Source organism: Mauremys mutica, chromosome 2 (assembly GCF_020497125.1).
Source record: "Mauremys mutica isolate MM-2020 ecotype Southern chromosome 2, ASM2049712v1, whole genome shotgun sequence".
Classification (NCBI taxonomy): Eukaryota; Metazoa; Chordata; order Testudines; family Geoemydidae; genus Mauremys; species Mauremys mutica.
Genome location: NC_059073.1, coordinates 112,246,820 through 112,266,769, shown reverse-complemented (window position 1 = coordinate 112,266,769; position 19,950 = coordinate 112,246,820). Strand labels below are relative to the sequence as shown.

At 39.5% G+C, this 19,950-nt stretch overlaps 1 protein-coding gene and 1 long non-coding RNA gene across 2 annotated transcripts in view; one reads left to right on the top strand and one right to left on the bottom strand.

The window, feature by feature from the left end:
• The window catches only part of KIF13A (kinesin family member 13A), a 210,870-nt gene that overhangs the window by 36,403 nt on the left and 154,517 nt on the right, over positions 1-19,950 (bottom strand). Inside the window, exons 16-24 of the mRNA XM_045004519.1 lie at positions 18,493-18,579; positions 18,233-18,399; positions 14,726-14,936; positions 8,503-8,665; positions 5,121-5,261; positions 3,121-3,270; positions 2,308-2,472; positions 1,407-1,580; positions 34-185 (exon numbers count right to left, since the gene is read on the bottom strand). Of these exons, the coding sequence (XP_044860454.1) occupies positions 34-185; positions 1,407-1,580; positions 2,308-2,472; positions 3,121-3,270; positions 5,121-5,261; positions 8,503-8,665; positions 14,726-14,936; positions 18,233-18,399; positions 18,493-18,579 (1,410 nt within the window). The remainder of the gene's footprint in view (positions 1-33; positions 186-1,406; positions 1,581-2,307; positions 2,473-3,120; positions 3,271-5,120; positions 5,262-8,502; positions 8,666-14,725; positions 14,937-18,232; positions 18,400-18,492; positions 18,580-19,950) is intronic.
• Positions 813-15,274, top strand: LOC123363505. The gene is made up of 3 exons (XR_006576785.1): positions 813-841; positions 2,315-2,490; positions 14,717-15,274. It is a non-coding gene; the product is annotated as an uncharacterized LOC123363505 (long non-coding RNA).

Below are 19,950 nucleotides of genomic sequence, written 5' to 3'. Positions count from 1 at the left end.
CTGATGGAATCATTCCTTGTAGCTTATTCATACCTGTCTCTCAGTGTCCTAGTTTTAGCATGAAGAGAATCAACCTCCCAAATGGAGCTGCCATTGCCAGTACATCTGTGACCCCACACCTCAATAGCAAGAGCTCCTTCTGAAATGAACTCCAGAAATTCCTCTGAGACATTCACCACATAGTCCTGGAAACAGAGAAGGGGAACTGTATTCAATTAACAAATCAAATCTCCTCATTTTGTTTGCAACGGGGGGCAGAGCAAATGTGGTCTCTGCTTGCATGGTAGAGGTAACAATTTGGATGAGAAGCTTTAGATTCACAGGCAGGGCCTTGAGACAGAGAAGACTTGAGACAAATCTCAAGAATCCATATATGTGTGTTTCCAACATTTTAACGTTATGAATATTTCAACCACACTCTAAATCAGGGGTGGGCAAACTATGGCCCGCGGCCGGATCCAGGCCCTCAGGGCTTTGGATCTGGCCCACGGGATTGCCCCCCGTGGCGCCGCGGGCCCTGCACCACTCGCAGAAGCGGCCAGCACCACTTCCCTGCGGTTCCCGGGCGGGCGGGCAGAGGGCTCCGTGCGTTGCCCTTGCCTCCAGGCACCGCCCTCCGCAGCTCCCATTGGCCAGGAACGGGGAACTGCAGCCAATGGGAGCTTCTGGGGAGGTACCTGGAGGCACAGCAAGGGCAGGGCATACAGAGCCCTCTGACCCCACCCCCCTTCCCCAGGGGCTGCAGCGCTTCCTGGAGCGGTGCGGCGTGGGGCCAGGGCAGGCATGCAGGGAGCCTGCCCTGGCCCCAGTGCGCGCTGCTGCCACCCTGGAGCCGCTTTAGGTAAGCAGCACCGGGCAGGAGCCTGCACCCCTCCTGCATCCCCAATCCCCTGCCCTGAGCCCCTCATACACCCTGTACCCCTCCTCTGCCCCACTCCCTTGCCCTGAGCCCCTTCCTGCACACCACACCCCCTCCACACCCAGCACTCCCTCCCGCACCCCAACCCCCTGCCCCACATACAATTTCCCCATCCAGATGTGGCCCTTGGCCCAAAAAGTTTGCCCATCCCTGCTCTAAATAGCCTTATGTTTATGCTCTCTAAGTTACTGATATCATTAAACCCTTCAATTCATATATAGCAAAATCTCATAATAAGTGTTGGTGTTTCCTTACAAGTTTAAAGACAACTGTTTTGAACATACAACTAAGTTATAACAAGCTATGACTACAACATATTATACATTTGAGTTTCTTCCCAAAAATGCAGTTTCCTAGCAATTATGATACAGGATATTTAGTTGCATTTTTTCCCCAAAAGTTTATATGCCATTTAGGGTCATGCTCTGAATAGTTCATCTCAAACATATTTCCCTCCTGATATGCTGTTTTAAAATAAAATAATTACCTTACAGTGAGAGAAGGTCACTGTAAACTGAGCTTCCTTGCTCTGAGGTGATGGCACATCAGGATCAACTACTGGTGCTGCTACAGTTGACTCACACTGATCCCAGAATGCGTATTGACAGAAGACAAAGTTAGACAGATTCAGTGGTAGTCCAGTTGCTTCTTTTATTTTTACCTGGGTGAGATAAATAGACACTCAAAGTACTGTGATTATTTCCTCTTATAGATTGTTTAAAAACTAAAGCATGTAAGTGACAATTAATATTCAGGACCAAATTTTCAAAAAAGACCTCAAACCACTCTCTAAACATGCATCTATTCTGGAAGCCTGCAGTTTTGCATATGCAAAAACTCAGATGCATTTGTGTTCACAGTGTTTAAGTATTTAACTTGCAGACCTATATCCACATTTTTAATCGTGTAAAATGCTAGGCTCCCAAAACTGAATATGTAAGTTTACACTTTAAAGCTATATATACACACACAATTATTTATTAATGGGATTGTACTGATGGCAACTGAGATTGAAATAATTTCTAACCATACAGCATGAACAGCCACAAAAACTTCTCTACTTGACAAATCAACCCTGAAAATGCAAGGATCACCTCTTCTGTGACTGCCAAGAAGGGTGTCTCTTGGGATGTCAGTATTTGTGGTGTGGACCTGTATCCACTAGAAACTGAACTGAAACCACTCAATTCATAGTCATTCAATGGTAATCATTTTTGATCAATACTGATCTGGACTACATCTGAACCAGAGTGAGAGAGATGAGTCTCTTTCCTATTAACAACATCCTAAACAACCAAGTCCTGCAAAATTTAATATTTATATTGGATTGTAACAATACATTTGTTTTTTAAAAAAATGTCTCAACTAACAGATTGTCTCCTACTTACCCTGCAGGTGAGCTTTTTGGCTCTGTGAATAATTTCTCCGTTGCTGTCCATGATTTCCAGACTTCCGCTCTCACTGGAGTTCTCAGAAGAGTCATCCCCTTCTGCTATACGTTCTGGAACAACACCAGTGACTCGCATCACTTCAACATGCAGCCGTCCTGCAACCTGAAGCACAAATACTAAGTACTTATGCTTTAAGAACATTAGAACGTTGTATAATATCCAACTTCCAAGGGGAGAGAAGGGGAGCAGGCAACAAGCAGTGGAATTGAAATGTCACTGTACCTTAAACACTGAATAGAAGGGGAATAATACCACAGGGAAAAATAAAAGGGAGAGACTATGGAGAAAATGAATGCATGATACATTTATCTCACTATTCAACTTTTCACTTTTCAATTCACACAATTCAATTCAATTCAAAACAGTAAAAGTACTTGGAGTCATTACTGCAGTGGATTTGTGGCTGAACTTTAATTGGGGTTAAAGAAATTTGTGCATAAAGCTGAGGTGCCTTAATCTCTGACCTTGTATTACTTGTCTGCCAAATTACCATCACAAAATGCATTTTATGTTTTTAGTCAAACGAATTTTCTTAGCCATAAAATGAACAGTTTTTTGCTGATTGGATATTTAAAGGTACAAAAAAGACTCATTATAAAAATAAAAAAATCAGCACTTAGGTTAGTCAAAATTTTAGTTAGAGATATTTATCCATAAAACAGGTTACAAACCTATAACTAATTGCATTCCCTCTTTCCACTTGCAATACATTATACATTACCAATACATTAAGATTCTATTTAGCCTTACCTCCCCCTGCTGGCTGATGATCGGCACTGCATATTGAAGTTTAACATCATAGAAAAGGCACTCCAAAAAGACATTTGCTACTCCAATTAAGATATGGTTTTCTTGTGCTTCATAGAAAGGGTCACCTTTTTTACCAATGAGCTTCCTTATCTGTTTTGGTTTTTTTAAGAAGGTACATTAATTACTTTTTAAAAGTTGTAAACTTAGTGGAACCATCAAAATGTGCACAAACCACAATTGAATAAACATATATTCTTTATTCTGTGACCTTTACTCTTAGTCACCCCACCCCACTGATGTTTCTCTCTCAGTCATCACATCACACCTAAATTTAGATGTGAAGCTCATCACAAAATTCAAATAAGCTGTTTGGATGGGGATCTTGTAATGCCTTTAGTTTCACTCATACAAATAATAAAATATGACCTACATTTTGAAAGACCTTCAGCCAAATTCAGACCCTGTTCTAAGTCAGTGCAATTCCAGAGACTTCAAGGAGTTGCACCTCCTTATATCTCATCTGAAACTGGTCTTTAAAAAGAAAGAACCAAATTATTTCCCCAATACCCAGCTAGATATATGGGCTGGATACTGGGGAACACTACAAGTGCAAGAGGTGTTAGGGGAGCAATCAAGGAGGAATCTCCCCCACAGGCCTGGAGCTGCTTCCTTACTGCTACATGGCTGAATTAATCTCTACAGCTTTTTAAATACAAACACCCCAGGCATGATAGCAGATCATCTGGCTCCGCCACGAAGTATCTTGCTAGGAATCCCCGTAGAGATGTATACTGCTCTGTGGACGCATGAGCACCCTGCTCCTCCTCTTTGTGCCTGCCTCTTCCTCTCCCTTTCCAAACACAAACATTTGAACCACAGTAGTACTGTTATAGCATATAAGGCACTACATACACCTCTACCCCGATATAACGTGCCCCGTTATAACACGAATTCGGATATAATATGATAAAGCAGTGCTCGTGGGGGGGGGGGAGGGGAGAGGGTGGCTGCGCACTCTGGCGGATCAAAGCAAGTTTGATATAATGTGGTTTCACCAATAACGCAGTAAGATTTTTTGGCTCCCGAGGACAGCATTATATCGGGGTAGAGGTGTACTTCCAGGAAAGATAATTAATGCCCAAGAAAATAGACTAGTACAACCAAGAGATGTACTTTTTAGCGCTCCTGTGCTCACTGAAATCAACGGTCCATTGACTTCAATGTGTGCAGGATCAGACTCACAACACAAACATGGTTTGGGAGAGTTTCTTATCATCCCGTCCAAAGCAGCAATAATTCACACAGAAGCCAAGTGATTGCTCAAACTGTTGTGAGAATAATGCTCCATGTAGGCTGCAGGAGTCAGAATAATTTGTGCTTCCCATATCATCCATGTGATAGCATGCTGCTGATGCATTCCTACCTGGCAATTTGAAGGGCACACTCTTGAACAAGCAAATCCTATTTCATTCTCTTGCAAGGTATAATGAGCCAAGGACTAATATGATTATATATAGGCATATTTACTCATAAGCATTATGAATATTTTTACACTTATGGCCAACTTGATATTTTAATTCTCAGCAAATACTAACTCTACTTAGGGCTTTGAAGTTAACATATACAAAAAATACACAAGGGAAAGTGTAGCAAATTTTAAGTTCTAGGACCAAATTCTGATCTCAAATACTTGTGCCAATTCCACTGGTGTCATGTTAATTGGAATTATGTCAATAAAAGTGTAAAGTGCATACATGAGGGCAGAATGAGGAGCCTATTCTTTATTCTGCATTGTAATGTACATTGTGCAGGTCAGTATTGTTCACAATTCCATCAACAACTCATGCAGAAAATTCTTCTTCACCAAAGTACAGTATTTGTACATGCCGGTTTATGTGCACATACCGTATTTACATTCTTTGTACTGAACCTGTAAAGATATAGATAGATAGATATACTAAAAGACATACATTGACATTTTTTAAAAGTATTTTAAATACCTCAGGAACTTTCTCCTTCCATTCTTGGTACAGGTCTCTCATGTCAATCAATTTGTTCTCCAGTTTCTCAATAGTCCACACCTGAGTACCTTTTTCTTTTCTTCGTACTTGAATAGCCGGCTCACTTACTATTGCCCCCCTCTGAGTCAGAGAAGAATAATTATTGACTGCACAGAAATTCATATTTCAAAATATTTAAACTCCTCACTCAAATTACATTCTCAAAGAGCACTAAAATACAGAGTACATGGCTCCCTTTTATATTCCAGCCACCCCATCTCTGCCCTCTAACTCAGCATGTAGTGCTGTGAAGATCCAGTGGCTATTTCCCTTTGTCTTTCTCAAATAACTTATTTTTTATGTAGACGTGTTAAATAAGAACAATCTCTCACAAATTCACGTGATAATGGATAGTAATATCCTAACTGACAGCAGTAGATTTTACTATACATCTCAAATGTCAAGACTAAATAGGTTATTTTAAGTTTTGTAACGACAATATCACATAGGCCAAAAAAAGGTGGTGGTTTTTTTTTTTTTTAATCGTCTCAATTTGAATTTAAAAAGCAAGGAACTCTTCTTAGGTTGCACAGCAAGAAAACAGAGCAAGTGTCATCAGCTCCCAAGATGTGCATGCATGGATGGAAGAATACTTGTAAAAGAAAGTTATAGGAGCTATAATTAAAGTTGCTCTCTTATTTTTAAAACTATTTACTCTCCACATATTAAGCAGTAAATGTCCATACTCCACCTTTAATGACTAAGTTTTGGACCTAAACATGATAATGTCCTCCTCTTAAAATGAAAGTGTGCTCACCACAATTGAATGTGTTGACTCTGAAGAGTCAAGAAAAGAAAAGAAAAGAGGACTGTACTCCTTTATGGGTCCTAACTGCATCTGGGTTACGAGGGAGGGGCTAGGGCAATGGACCTACCAGAGCCAACCTGGGGGGACCAGGAAGTGGCCAGAGCAGATAGTGGCACTGACTCATCACGTGCACTGGAAGAAGGGGAGGGTACCTGTACTCATGCATTCCAGAAAGAACTCTCTCTCTCTCTCTCTCTCTCCCAATCACAATATCAGCGGTACCCATGTTCTCTCCCATGGGGTTGTAGTAAGATCAGGTTTTATGATCTCCTGTGGGCTTGCACTAGTGTTTTCTTCTGTGGCTGGGACAGAGTTTTTCCCTCACCCCCAGATTGGCTGAGGTGGGGTGGCTTTTTTTTGCCTTCCCCACAGCAAGTAAGGGACCCAGTGAGGTAGGAAAGGATATTAGGTCAAGATTAGGGTTGTCAAGCGATTAAAAAAATTAATCATGATGAATCGCACTGTTAAACAATAATAGAATACCATTTTAAAAAATATTTTTGGATGTTTTCTACATTTTCATATATATTAATTTCAGTTACAACACAGCATACAAAGTGTACAGTGCTCACTTTATACTTATTTTTGATTACAAGTATTTGCACTGTAAAAAAACCAAAAGAAATAGTTTTTTTTCAATTCACCTAATACAAGTACTGTAGTGCAATCTCTATCAGGAAAATTGAACTTACAAATAGAATTATGTACAAAAACACCTGCATTCAAAAATAAGAAAATGTAAAATTTTAGAGCCTGAAAGTCCACTCAGTCCTACTTCTTGTTCAGCCAATTGCTTAGACAAACAAGTTTGTTTACATTTGCAGGAGATAATGCTGCTTGCTTCTTATTTTCAATGTCACCTGAAAGTGAGAACAGGTCTTCTCATGGCACTATTGTAGCTGGCGTTGCAAGATATTTACGTGCCAGATGTGCTAAAGAGTCACATGTCCTTTCACACTTCAACCACCATTCCACGGGACATGCGTCCATGCTCACGACAGGTTCTGCTCAATAACAAGCCAAAGCAGTGTGGACTAATACATACTCATTTTCATTATCTGAGTCAGATGCCACCAGCAGAAGATTGATTTTCTTTTTTTGGTGGTTTGGGTTCTGTAGTTTCCACATCAGAATGTTGCTCTTTTAAGACTTCTGAAAGCATGCTCCACACCTCATCCTTCTCAGATTTTGGAAGGCACTTCAGATTCTTAAACCTTGGGTCAAGTGCTGTAGCTATCTTTAAAATCTCACATTGGTACCTTCTTTGCGTTTTGTGAACTCTGCAGTGAAAGTGTTGTTAAAATGAACAACATGTGCTGGATTGTCATCTGAGACTGCTATAACACGAAATATATGGCAGAATGCGGGTAAAACAGAGCAGGGGACATTGAACTCCTTGGGGGAGAATTGTATCTCAAATTTATTTAATGCATTATTTTTTTAACAAGCGCAATCAGCATGGAAGCATGTCCTCTGGAATGCTGGTCGAAGCACGAAGGGGCATACGAATGTTTAGCGTATCTGGCACATAAATACCTTGCAATGCCAGCTACAAAAGTGCCATGCAAATGCCTGTTCTCACTTTCTGATGACATTGTAAATAAGAAGTGGGCAGCATTACCTCTTGTAAATGTAAACAAACATGTTTGTCTTAGCAATTGGCTGAACAAGAAGTAGGACTGAGTGGACTTGTAGGCTCTGAAGTTTTACATTGTTTTGTTTTTGAGTGCAGTTATGTAACAAAAAAAAATCTACATTTGTAAGTTGCACTTTCACGATAAAAATATTGCACTACAGTACTTGTATGAAGTGAATTGAAAAATACTATTACTTTTGTTTATCATTTTTACAGTGCAAATATTTTTAATTAAAATATACACTTTGATTTCAATTACAACACAGAATACAAGATATATTTGAAAATGTTAAAAAACATCCAAAATATTTAATACATTTCAATTGGTATTCTATTGTTTAACAATGCAATTAAAACTGAGATTAATTGCGACTAAATTTTTTGAGTTAATCGTGTGAGTTAACTGCGATTAATCGACAGCACCAGTCAAGATATTGAAACTCAGTAGCTAGCAGGTACTTGTTACACAGAGGATACAGTTCACTGATAAACCGGGAGCTGAAGTAGATTTAGGGGGAGGAATCCCTTAAAGAAGCATGAAAAGGGGGTGGGGGGGTTGATACAGTGGGGAGCCAACCCCCTCCCCCTTTTCCAGTCCTCCTTAACTCTCATACAAGAGGAGGGCATTAGGGTCCCAACAACGGGCTGGCTGGGAGTGGGTTGGGAAAGGTGAGGGCTGACAGCAGTACTCCCAGATAAATGGAAATTATTAACAAAAAATGATGACCTGCACTGTAAAACTGATTGCCAGGTATTCTCAGATGTTAGGTGAGTAAAATTGCGGCCTAATTAAACAACAAAACACTGCATCTCATCTTTCTTCCTGCATGGTCAGGACAATAAAATAATTCCCTCTTTCAGAGATGAGCTCTTTTTACCTTTCTGTTGGCACTGAGGTTTGCAGCAGGGATCTGAAGTGTCACTTGATAATCAGTTAGCTTGTTCATTTCTTCTGCTAAGAAGTTTGCTTCTCTCACCAGTGTGTTGGCCTTTACTATTTGCTCTCGAAGTTTAGCCAGGCTCTGCCGGAACAATTCATCCCTTTAGTGCAGCAGGTAACATGAAAAATAGAAGGAAACCTATTTTTATTATTGGAAGGTCACAAACAGAATGGCTAGTCAAGTCCTGAGAAGAAATGCTGTACTAACACTAAACGTGTCTTATACATCATTTTATTGAGAAAAATCTTAGCATATGAAATAAACATACAGCTATGAAGGAAAGCCCAGAGCAATTAAACCCAAACTTTTCCCAACTAAAAATCACATTTACAGAAGAACAGCTATACTGGGAATTTGCTAGGAGCCTGAAGGCTGCTCCTTATTTTGATGCAATAAATACACTGCATCTGTCTTTCCCTTTAATCTGGAGGTGTGGCCCCCTGAGACTACCAGCCCCAGCATGTGATGCTTCATCTTTATACAAACTGCATGTTGGAACCTACAACCTGTGTCCACACCTTCTTATTAAAAAGGTAAAGCTAGCTGGGGGGCCCTGCTGTGCTGTAGGATTCCATGGTCCACTGTATTAGCCATCCCTAGTATAAAACGTTGCATGTTCCACAGATCAAATGCACCCTATAATTAAAAAAAATACGTGCACAAATTAACAACTGGAGCATTGTGTGCAGGTTAACACCCTTTGTATGAATTCCAAAAGGGGTTCCCAAACCTGTTTGAACAAACCTAATCTAATATTAAAACTGGAAGCAACAACCAGCATATGGTGCTCCTCCCTATGATGCAAGTCTAGACTTGCCTCATGCAGGATCCGCAACATTAATTTTTTTAGTTTTACATGTTTATTCTTTAGGTAATAGAGAGAGAAGCCCAATCATTTCTGCCTTGTTTTAGGGGTCTGCACATAGGATCCCAGATGCGCAGCAGCACTTACAAGGGAGTATATTGTATCCCATAATTTCTTGAATAAAACCCATAATTAAACCTCAGATTCCTTAGTCCCCAGGACTCTCACTCTCACACACACACACACACACACACACTATCCTACGGAAATCAATTATATAGGATTAGAGACAAGTTTGGGAGGAGTGGCAAGCTTGTTCTGTGGGACATGTAGATATGGGCAGAGTTTGGCTGGAATGGATATTTTGTTTATACTCTTTTAGATCTGTCACATGCCTTAAATACCACAGACCATGCCGTATTGTTGTCATGCCTGTAGACCCTAGCAGGATCTGCTCTTGAGTGGCTACACTTTGAGAGGGGTTCCAGACAGTAGTTCTGGGCAATTGTTCTTCTGCCCTGAAGGCTCTCTCATGCAAGGTAACACAAAATTATATACATGTTGAACAGAAAGGGATAAGACCATTGGTAGGATTAGTGAGGAGGCCTGCTTTGTGGAGTCTTTAGTATTCTAAAGTACTCAGTTTAGTGCCTATTTCCTATCTCGCTCAGCTCTGTAATACAAATAGGGCCTTGTTAGAGGCCAGATACTCAGCAGCAGCTGTGTCCAAGACTGCTTCCTCTCCTCCTCCAGCCCCTATTCCCTTCGCCACCTGCTCTGCGGCAAAGAGGGAAATTCCTTTCCCCATCCCTCTTACTACTGTTATCCATGCCATCAGCAATTTGAGATTAGATGGCAATAATGCATTCTACCAAGAGACATATTGTGGGATCACCTGGAAGCTGAAGCTAGAGCAGCTACTTATTAACTAAGCAGTGCTCTGTTCCGAGAGCAAGTTACATGAGTGCTCTGTCATACTGCTGGCTTCCATGAGGAATTGAATGCGTTTGATCTATAAATGCTCTATATGGCACGGGATCTGGCTATACAAAATACACTCCCCTTTTCTCCCTGTGTGATGCTTCCGCATGTGAGATCAGTAGATGTACTCAAGCTAACAGGTTACTAATTTAAAAAGGGAGGGAGGGTGATGACAAGACTCTTTCCAAGAGAAGTCCTTGGCTCCCTTTCTTGGTCCAAGTAGAGCCTGAATTTAACAACTTTCTGGGAATGCAACAAAGCCAATCTCTTTTCCTCAGGCTTTTGGGGAAGGAATGGGTGACAAGCATAGCGTAGCTAGGTAGGGCTGTTACCTCAGCCAAGTATTAGTTTAGAGAGTTTTCATTATTTTTTGTATATTTTAATTCTTGTTTTCTTTGTGTAGTTGTGGGAATACACTTAGGGCAGCACCACAAAAACACACAACAGAAACTGAAGCGAACAATATAAGTTTCAGATGGGATTTTTGTATTTTTACTATACAAAGTGTGTATGCCAAGTTCCATTTGGATATAAACGAAAGCAAATATCCATCTAGATATTGAGTCTTCAAAAACATTGGTTTTAAAACAAACAGCAGCTAACCCTTAACTATAGTGGCACTTGGAAGGTGCCACTATAATACACAACAGCCACATTCCATGCAAGTCCAGTCACTAAGGTCTGCTACACCTTGCCCTTCAACCTGAACAGATAGTGTCGTGCCCTATAATATGAAATATGTTTTCCATACTTCAGTAGATGCTCTCTTCCCCCTCAAAATACTACCCTGCCTTCAATGCCTAATTAACACTAGAAATTCCCCACAGACTTTGTGAGTGGCCTTCCCTTGTCATGACTCCAGTTCTTACCTATGCTGCTGCTCACAGCCTTTCCCAGGCGGTGGTAACGTATCAATTATGTGATTTTTTGACAGCTTTACTACTGATCACAAGGCAGTTATGAAGAGCAACAGTAAATCCAACCAGAGGCCTATTCATTTCAACCTGCTACTTGGCAAAGCTGCAAGAAGCTATAAAAGTACTAGAGCTTTGTCTGCAGACTCAGGAAGATGAGACTGCATCATTTTGCTTTCAGTTCACATTAGGATGGTTCTCTTTACATCTCTAAGAGCTAGAAACAATTTTTAATTAAAAGTGAAATACTATAGTTTTCCCTCCTTGCCTGTGAAATCTTTCTAGTCATCGCTGGTGCATAGATTCCCAAACCTGAGCTGGCTTTTGTAGGTGACAAATCTGAGGAACTGTCACAGATTGAAGTGTCACTAGAGGAGGTTTTGGAATTAATTGGTAAACTCAACATTAACAAGTCACCGGGACCAGATGGCATTCACCCAAGAGCTCTGAAAGAACTCAAATGTGAAGTTGCGGAACTATTAACTAAGGTTTGTAACCTGTCCTTTAAATTGGCTTCGGTACCCAGTGACTGGAAGTTAGCTAATGTAACACCAATATTTAAAAAGGGCTCTAGGGGTGATCCCAGCAATTACAGACCGGTAAGTCTAACGTCGGTACCGGGCAAATTAGCTGAAACAATAGTTAAGAATAAAATTGTCAGACACAGAGAAAAACAAACTGTTGAGCAATAGTCAACATGGTTTCTGTAAAGGGAAATCGTGTCTTACTAATCTATTAGAGTTCTTTGAAGGGGTCAACAAACATGTGGACAAGGGGGATCCGGTGGACATAGTGTACTTAGATTTCCAGAAAGCCTTTGACAAGGTCCCTCACCAAAGGCTCTTACGTAAATTAAGCTGTCATGGGATAAAAGGGAAGGTCCTTTCATGGATTGAGAACTGGTTAAAGGACAGGGAACAAAGGGTAGGAATTAATGGTAAATTCTCAGAATGGAGAGGGGTAACTAGTGGTGTTCCCCAAGGGTTAGTCCTAGGACCAATCCTATTCAATTTATTCATAAATGATCTGGAGAAAGGGGTAAACAGTGAGGTGGCAAAGTTTGCAGATGATACTAAACTGCTCAAGATAGTTAAGACCAAAGCAGATTGTGAAGAACTTCAAAAAGATCTCACAAAACTAAGTGATTGGGCAACAAAATGGCAAATGAAATTTAATGTGGATAAATGTAAAGTAATGCACATTGGAAAAAATAACCCCAACTATACATACAACATGATGGGGGCTAATTTAGCTACAACGAGTCAGGAAAAAGATCTTGGAGTTATCGTGGATAGTTCTCTGAAGATGTCCACGCAGTGTGCAGAGGCGGTCAAAAAAGCAAACAGGATGTTAGGAATCATTAAAAAGGGATAGAAAATAAGACTGAGAATATATTATTGCCCTTATATAAATCCATGGTACGCCCACATCTCGAATACTGTGTACAGATGTGGTCTCCTCACCTCAAAAAAGATATTCTAGCACTAGAAAAGGTTCAGAAAAGGGCAACTAAAATGATTAGGGGTTTGGAGAGGGTCCCATACGAGGAAAGATTAAAGAGGCTAGGACTCTTCAGCTTGGAAAAGAGAAGACTAAGGGGGGATATGATAGAGGTATATAAAATCATGAGTGATGTTGAGAAAGTGGATAAGGAAAAGTTATTTACTTATTCCCATAATACAAGAACTAGAGGTCACCAAATGAAATTAATAGGCAGCAGGTTTAAAACAAATAAAAGGAAGTTCTTCTTGACGCAGCGCACAGTCAACTTGTGGAACTCCTTACCTGAGGAGGTTGTGAAGGCTAGGACTATAACAATGTTTAAAAGGGGACTGGATAAATTCATGGTGGCTAAGTCCATAAATGGCTATTAGCTAGGATGGGTAGGAATGGTGTCCCTAGCCTCTGTTCATCAGAGGATGGAGATGGATGGCAGGAGAGAGACCACTTGATCATTGCCTGTTAGGTTCACTCCCTCTGGGGCACCTGGCATTGGCCACTGTCGGTAGACAGATACTGGGCTAGATGGACCTTTGGTCTGACCCGGTACGGCTGTTCTTATGTTATAGACAAACAGATTTTTTTCAAGCCCAGTTTGGCAGAATTTGTGAATGCTGAAAGCAAGGCTTGCACAAAAACTAACACAAAATGCATGGCTTTACAGGACTAGATCTTGATTCTATTTTCTGTTTCCTACATTCTGGATCTGAATGAGGCAAGACGATTTTGGCTTACTCTGTTTAGACTTTTGTTTTACATTGAATTTTTATGGAGGAAGTGGAAATACACCAAGATAGAAAGGAGTGCTCAAAGTCACCATTTATAAAAAAAAAAAGATGCGTGAACAATGAAGTCTCTGTTGTACAATGCAAATAAACATTCACAGAAAACAGAGCTGGACAAAAAACTAGTAGTCCATTTAGTCACTCCTTCTGTTGGACAAATCATAGAACCAAGAACAGAATATTACTTTGTTTACAACAAAATGCAGCTGCTGAAAATCTTATTCCTCTCCCTCTGCTCTGACCATATCACTTCCCTCTGTGAGTCCAATAGCTTCCTCTCACCTTCTACATCAACAAGCTTCTGTCACCTTCAATATACATCCCTACCACTTCCTAAACTCAGCTCATTCTTTTTCCTCCTACTACTCCTTCTCCGACTTCTTAAGCTCTCTTTCCAACTCTCCCTCGCAAAAGTCCCTTGTGAATCTTTCACCCATGCTTTGTCTGTGTTTTTCCACACCATCCCTTATGATTGGAATTCCTGTGTTTTCCTTGCACATTAAACAACCTGCCTCTACTCAAAATCATTCCTCAAAATGCACATTTTGTGTGAGGCCCTTCCACAACAGTGTTCTAAAAATAGATTTATTTTTAAAAGTTTGTACAACATGAGAGTAAACCTTTAATTTTTTGTGCATGTCCTGTATTTCTGAATTTTGTCTGTGCTTGATACACATTGTTAGATTCGTGGGGCATGGACTGTGTTTTCACAATGTTGGGTACACTGATGGCACAGTAATATCTGACAAAGCTTGATCTTACATATTTGTCTCTTTCCTCCCTCCCTCAAGTAATCTGTCAGCAATACATGCAGGGAGTGTTAAAACTGTATGAATTTAACACTTGCATAGCATCTGAACTGCTCTATAAAAAGTTCATTGGGAGAAAAATAAAAGTCACCACACCACACAGGACAAAATTCTGCTCTCAAAGGTGCATGTGAGATATCAAATCAAACCAATGGGAAGCCGCACACTGCAGTAGAGGTCAGAATCTAGCTCTAAATGAAATAAAAGTGGGATTTAACTGGGTTGAAGAGAAGTCTGATACTGCAGTTTTACAATGAGCCAAAATGTTGATTGTTTCCAGAAAGACAGATCACCTTGTCCTTCTATCCCCCAAGCCCTCTCCTTTGTATTTCTCATTCATTTTTGTTTTAATTCCAGTATTCTCACCTCTCCTCCGTCCAGATGTTTACTTTTTGCTGGACAGTCTGAGCTGTATATGAGAGCCTGTCACTGCCGTGCTGATGCTGCCTTTCTGGAGAAAGCTGCTGCCTGAGCTGCTCAAGCTCACGCTCATACATCAACCTCTGCTCCTCAAGAGCACTCCGCTTCTCTTCCAAGTACTGCTTCTCCAAGACCTGCACCACATTTTGGACTGGGTCTAGAAAAAGAAGAAATGAGCGAACACAACACTTGAATTCAATTACTATCGTAATATTTATATTTCAGTAGCATTCAAAAATTGCCAGGTTCTTTCCAAAAGCAAAGAAAAAGGCAGTCATTGCCCCAAAGAACTTACAATCCAAAAGTCAAAATAAATATACAAAAGGAAAGGAATACAGCGTATAGAGAAAGTGAGATGAGTGATCACTGACAAACATTTAGTTCCATTAATATTTTTTGATGTTGTTTTAAAATATATTATGGACCCCCAGGTGGAGGAAGGAGGGAGGATAGAGAAGGGGATGAATTAGTAAGACCAAGAAAGTAGGACAAGGAAAGAAGGGAAAGGATAACTTCACTTTCTCTATATTAGCTGCAGGGTGGTGCAAGAAAACTGAAGCAAACAACCAAATTATCTACTTCAGTTAGTAACAACCACTGAAAGAAAAGAAACATTTTTTTCCTTTTTAAAAGCAAGTTATAGATTGTGTACGTTTCCTAGAACTTCTTTGTGGTTCTGGAAGAGAATAAACTTCTATAATAAATTAACCTTGCCACATATTGTCTATTTTAAATCTGTCTCATATGTACATTCACACTAATGTACAAATAAACTCTGGGTTGATTTCAGTTTTGAAGACTTAAATGTAGTAACTGAACTGGCAGTTAAAAAAATAGTTAAAATCAACATTTTATTGAGCAATAGATTAGCTTGCTGTGCTGTAAACACCACATGTAAATTCTGTGAACACGAACTGTAAGATACATAGTTTGCATTAACATAGTCACAGCACACTATTGTATGGTGCAGTTCACACCCCTGCAGCCCTTAGATGCTCCAAATATCAAGTCCCGTTACGGTCCCATATACAATACTGCTGCCGCATGGAGAAATGTGCCATTGTTAAAGGTGCCATGTTAAATAGAGGCTCTGTATGGTAGATTCTGCAAGGTGTTGGTCAGGCAAAGAGATGCTTGTCAATACTCAACTTTTGGTTAAAAAAAAAATAGTTCTGATGTCTTTATAGATAAATGTGGCAAGAGTTTCACATTTGGCAACTGCTCACAATTCAATTAATATTTAAACTAGTGGGACAGATTCTGCAAAGCCTCATATATTTAATTGAGGACAATTTGGCCCACTATTTGTAATGTAACTTTACTATTCTCTAAGAACTAGGAAAAGTACTTTATAAAACCCAATTTCTCATCTGAACAGAACAGTGGTGAGGGTTGCCTGTGATCTGCTATAATAATAGTTTGAATTTGTTTATCTGCATCATTTTTAGCATCATGAAAAGTATTAATTTAGGCTATATGCAGTAGTGAGCTGGAGCCAGTTCCCACAGGTTCTCAAGAACCGGTTGCTAAAATTAGACCTCTGTGGAGAACCGGTTGTTAAAGGGCCAGGGACTGGGCAAAGAACTCCGGTCCGCGGGCCGGACCATCCTGTTGCTCCCAGGATTCCCAGCTGGGGAGGCTGAGGCTCCCCCGGCCCTTCCCCCGCTTCCCCCCAGCTGCAGAGTGGCCAGCCACCGGCATCAGCTGGGCAGCTCAGCTGAGCTCCGGAGTCGTCCTGCTGCTTTGAGCTGCCGACAAGGTAAGGGGGGAGGGGGCTGCAAGCTCTAGGGCTACCGGGGGGGGGGGCAAGTGGGGCAATTTGCCCCAGGCCCTGCAGGGGCCCCCGGCCCCACGAGTATGTCCGCCCCAGCCCCTCCCCCGCTCCCCCTCCTTAAATCAGAACTTTTTATAATAGGGAACCGGTTGTTAAGATTTTGGCAGCTCATCACTGGCTATATGTCTTCTCAACATAACTTTGGAAAAACTGAAAACTACTGCAAGTTACTATTTTAATCGTATCACTGTCGTTCAAAGAAAAGAACTCATGCTTTGCACACAGACGTATTGTAGGGATACCACCATTATAGCAGTTATGAAATACAAAGTAAAACCTCGTAAATGTAAATATTAAACATTTCACAAGACATTAAATGATGCGCTACGTGTCTTAAATTGTCACAAGTAGTAGACCCTATTCACAAGTAGCTAGAATTTGTATTGGCATTAGAATGATTAGTTATTTTTAACTTCCAGATACATTTTGGAGCAAAAAGGATTATGGCTTGAATGGACTTTTGATAGAAGCATATAAGCTGAATTATTTATTTGCCTGTCTATAATACTCATATTAAATACTTGCATAATACAAGCAGAATTATCTTCACATCTGCAAGTTTTTATAGCATCATCTCTAAAATATTTTGAAACCATAATTATACAGAAGAATGACTGAGAAATTAAACATTATGCAGAAGATAATGGACAAGCATGGCAGAAATGAAAAGATGCTATTGTGTTTGGAAGTACAGGAAATAATTCTGAAGATGAATCACTGAGACAAGGGTTTGCTAAATTACTCAGACTATTATTTAACTGATGCCAGAAAGTGAGTTCCCCAACAAGATTGAATGAACGATATTCCCAGACATCTGCTACTACAGATCACATTAAAAGTTGTTACATGAACAAACCACAGTATGAAAAATATTCTTTGTAACATCCAGGAAGCCAACAGTTTTCTCATTTCAAGTAACATTTCCAATATCTGCAGAAAGTGGATTAAGTAGCATATGAGCTTTTACATTTCAATACAAGCGGTTCTAATTTGCTAAACACTAAAAATTGAGATTCTTCTGCATGAGACATCCTTTAACAGATTTTAATAAGTGAGGATTATATAAAATACTGTGAGCTTAACAACTGTCAAAGCATGCTGGCTGATTATTTTGCCAAAATGCCTGTTCTGGTTTCGCTACTGTCTTGTTAACAATGTTATGGTATCACATCAACAGCATGTGATGGAAAAGAAAGAATGAAATTGCCATAAAATACACTTCAAAGTTAAATTTATAGCATACTTTCACTTTCATAAGTAATTGTGGTCAAGAGTTTAGCAGGTTTTAGAAAAGGATTAGACATTTATATGATCATCATTCACAGCTACAATACATAGGACAATAATGTGGAAAGAATAAAAACCAAGATGAGCTAACCATTGATTGATGGGGTCTGGAAGAAATTCCACCTGTGGGCAGTTTATTCTATAATTATCCAGGACTGCACTTCTTGCATCCTCCTCTGAAGCATTCAATATTGGCCTCTATCAGAGAGGATACTGGACTAGATGGATAACGGATATGCTCCAGCAACTCCTAAATTCATATATCTGAGAAGATTTTTTTAAATTGGACCCAAACAACCTTTGTGCATCACTTGATATGGCAATTCTCTTACCATTACTATTCAGTGTTTTCATTATAACTTCCATTTGTGCAAATTCATAGTTGTAATCTGGTTCTGAAGAAGCTTCACTAGTTGCATCCAAATCATGTTCTGCTAACACGGTTTCTTTTTCAAAGTCTTTCAACCAATCTCGTCGCTTCCTCTTTGGCAGATTTATTCTAGGTAAGCAAATAAGTGTGTGAGTGGAAGGAAATCAAATAGGTAAGCAAATAAGTGTGTGAGTGGAAGGAAATCAAGGAATACAAAATTACCTAAAAAAGTGGTTGTTTCCCCATAGGATTCTATCTCCATGCCACAGCTGAGTGGCAGTACATACCAGTGTGCCATTTACACAAGATCTAAAAGAACAATAAGACCACTTTGGTGAGATAACAGAAATGATATATGGAAAATACATACAAGTTCATCTAGTCTATTTTCCACACCTATGCAATATCATATGTAATACAACATACACAGACTAACAAAATTCTTATTAAAGTGTAAATGTGAAAGTTGCTAATGAAAGATCAATTCCCACTGCCTTTGAAAAACTGCTGCTGTTGCACCTCTGCACTATAAACAGTAGGGGGAGAGGGCTTCCATTTTAGTTTCATAGCTGGTGATTAAAAAAAGCTGCATGCACATTCCAGAAACTGGGTCACAGACTGTTCATTGTAAACAGTCTGTGAACCTAGTTACATTTAAACCCTATTAGAAAAAGCTTATGCATGGTTATTTTGCCATTTCTAAGGAAACCTCTAAGGAACAGGTTAGTCTAACAGATGATAAATATTGCTAATACATACCATAGATATTATATAATTTATTTATACATATCCCTTATATCACTGAATTTCATTCTTTTGATAAACTGGGCTTCTATTAGTCAAAAGTTTCTATTTTTTGAGAAATTTTGGAAAACAGCATTTGTATATAGGGTCATTTATATTTAAGCTTTATTCATAAAAAAAAGTTAGATGGAATTGTTTGGTTCTTGCTTCTGTGGCTCAAAACAGAAAAAGAAATCAAATAGTATTTCCCTCTAAAATGTAATGTCCTAGATGAAATGCAATACTGTCTCTTCAGATTCAGAGTTCTGAATTCAGTTTTGTATCACAAATATCTTGTGTGTCAGATATGAAATAATCCATTCTGTTTAAATTTGTAACTCTGGTAACAAAGTTCATGCTGATATAAACATCCCAGAAACAACTACTTAAGCATTTCAGATCAGTCACAAACAAAACATTGTTATATGATTTTCCACTGACATGCTCCTCTGTTCTTACCAGTCAAAACTCCTAACTCCTTGTACTGTAACGCTAGCACCATAAGTCTGAATACCATCTAGCTGGAATTTTGTAATTTACATTATTAGTCTGTAGCACTGTGATATACATGCTAAGATGTACTTTATAAAATGCACAGAGAAGACAGGGTTTGGAAAAATAGATTATCCCTCAATCTTTTGTTTACCATATAATACCTATATCTGTGAAATTAATTACACAGTAAGATCACAGGCAGTGTATTTGTGTGAAATTATTGCACATGCCATAAGTGATGTTACAAGGTTGAACAGCTTTAAATGCTAGCAAAGAAGAAACAATCCCTATAAATGGAATGTTCCTATAACTCTGAAAGAGAAACAAGAGGGAAAAGAGTCTGGATTCATACATTTACTGGGTATTATTATAATTGAGGCCTTCAGATGAAATTTATCTATT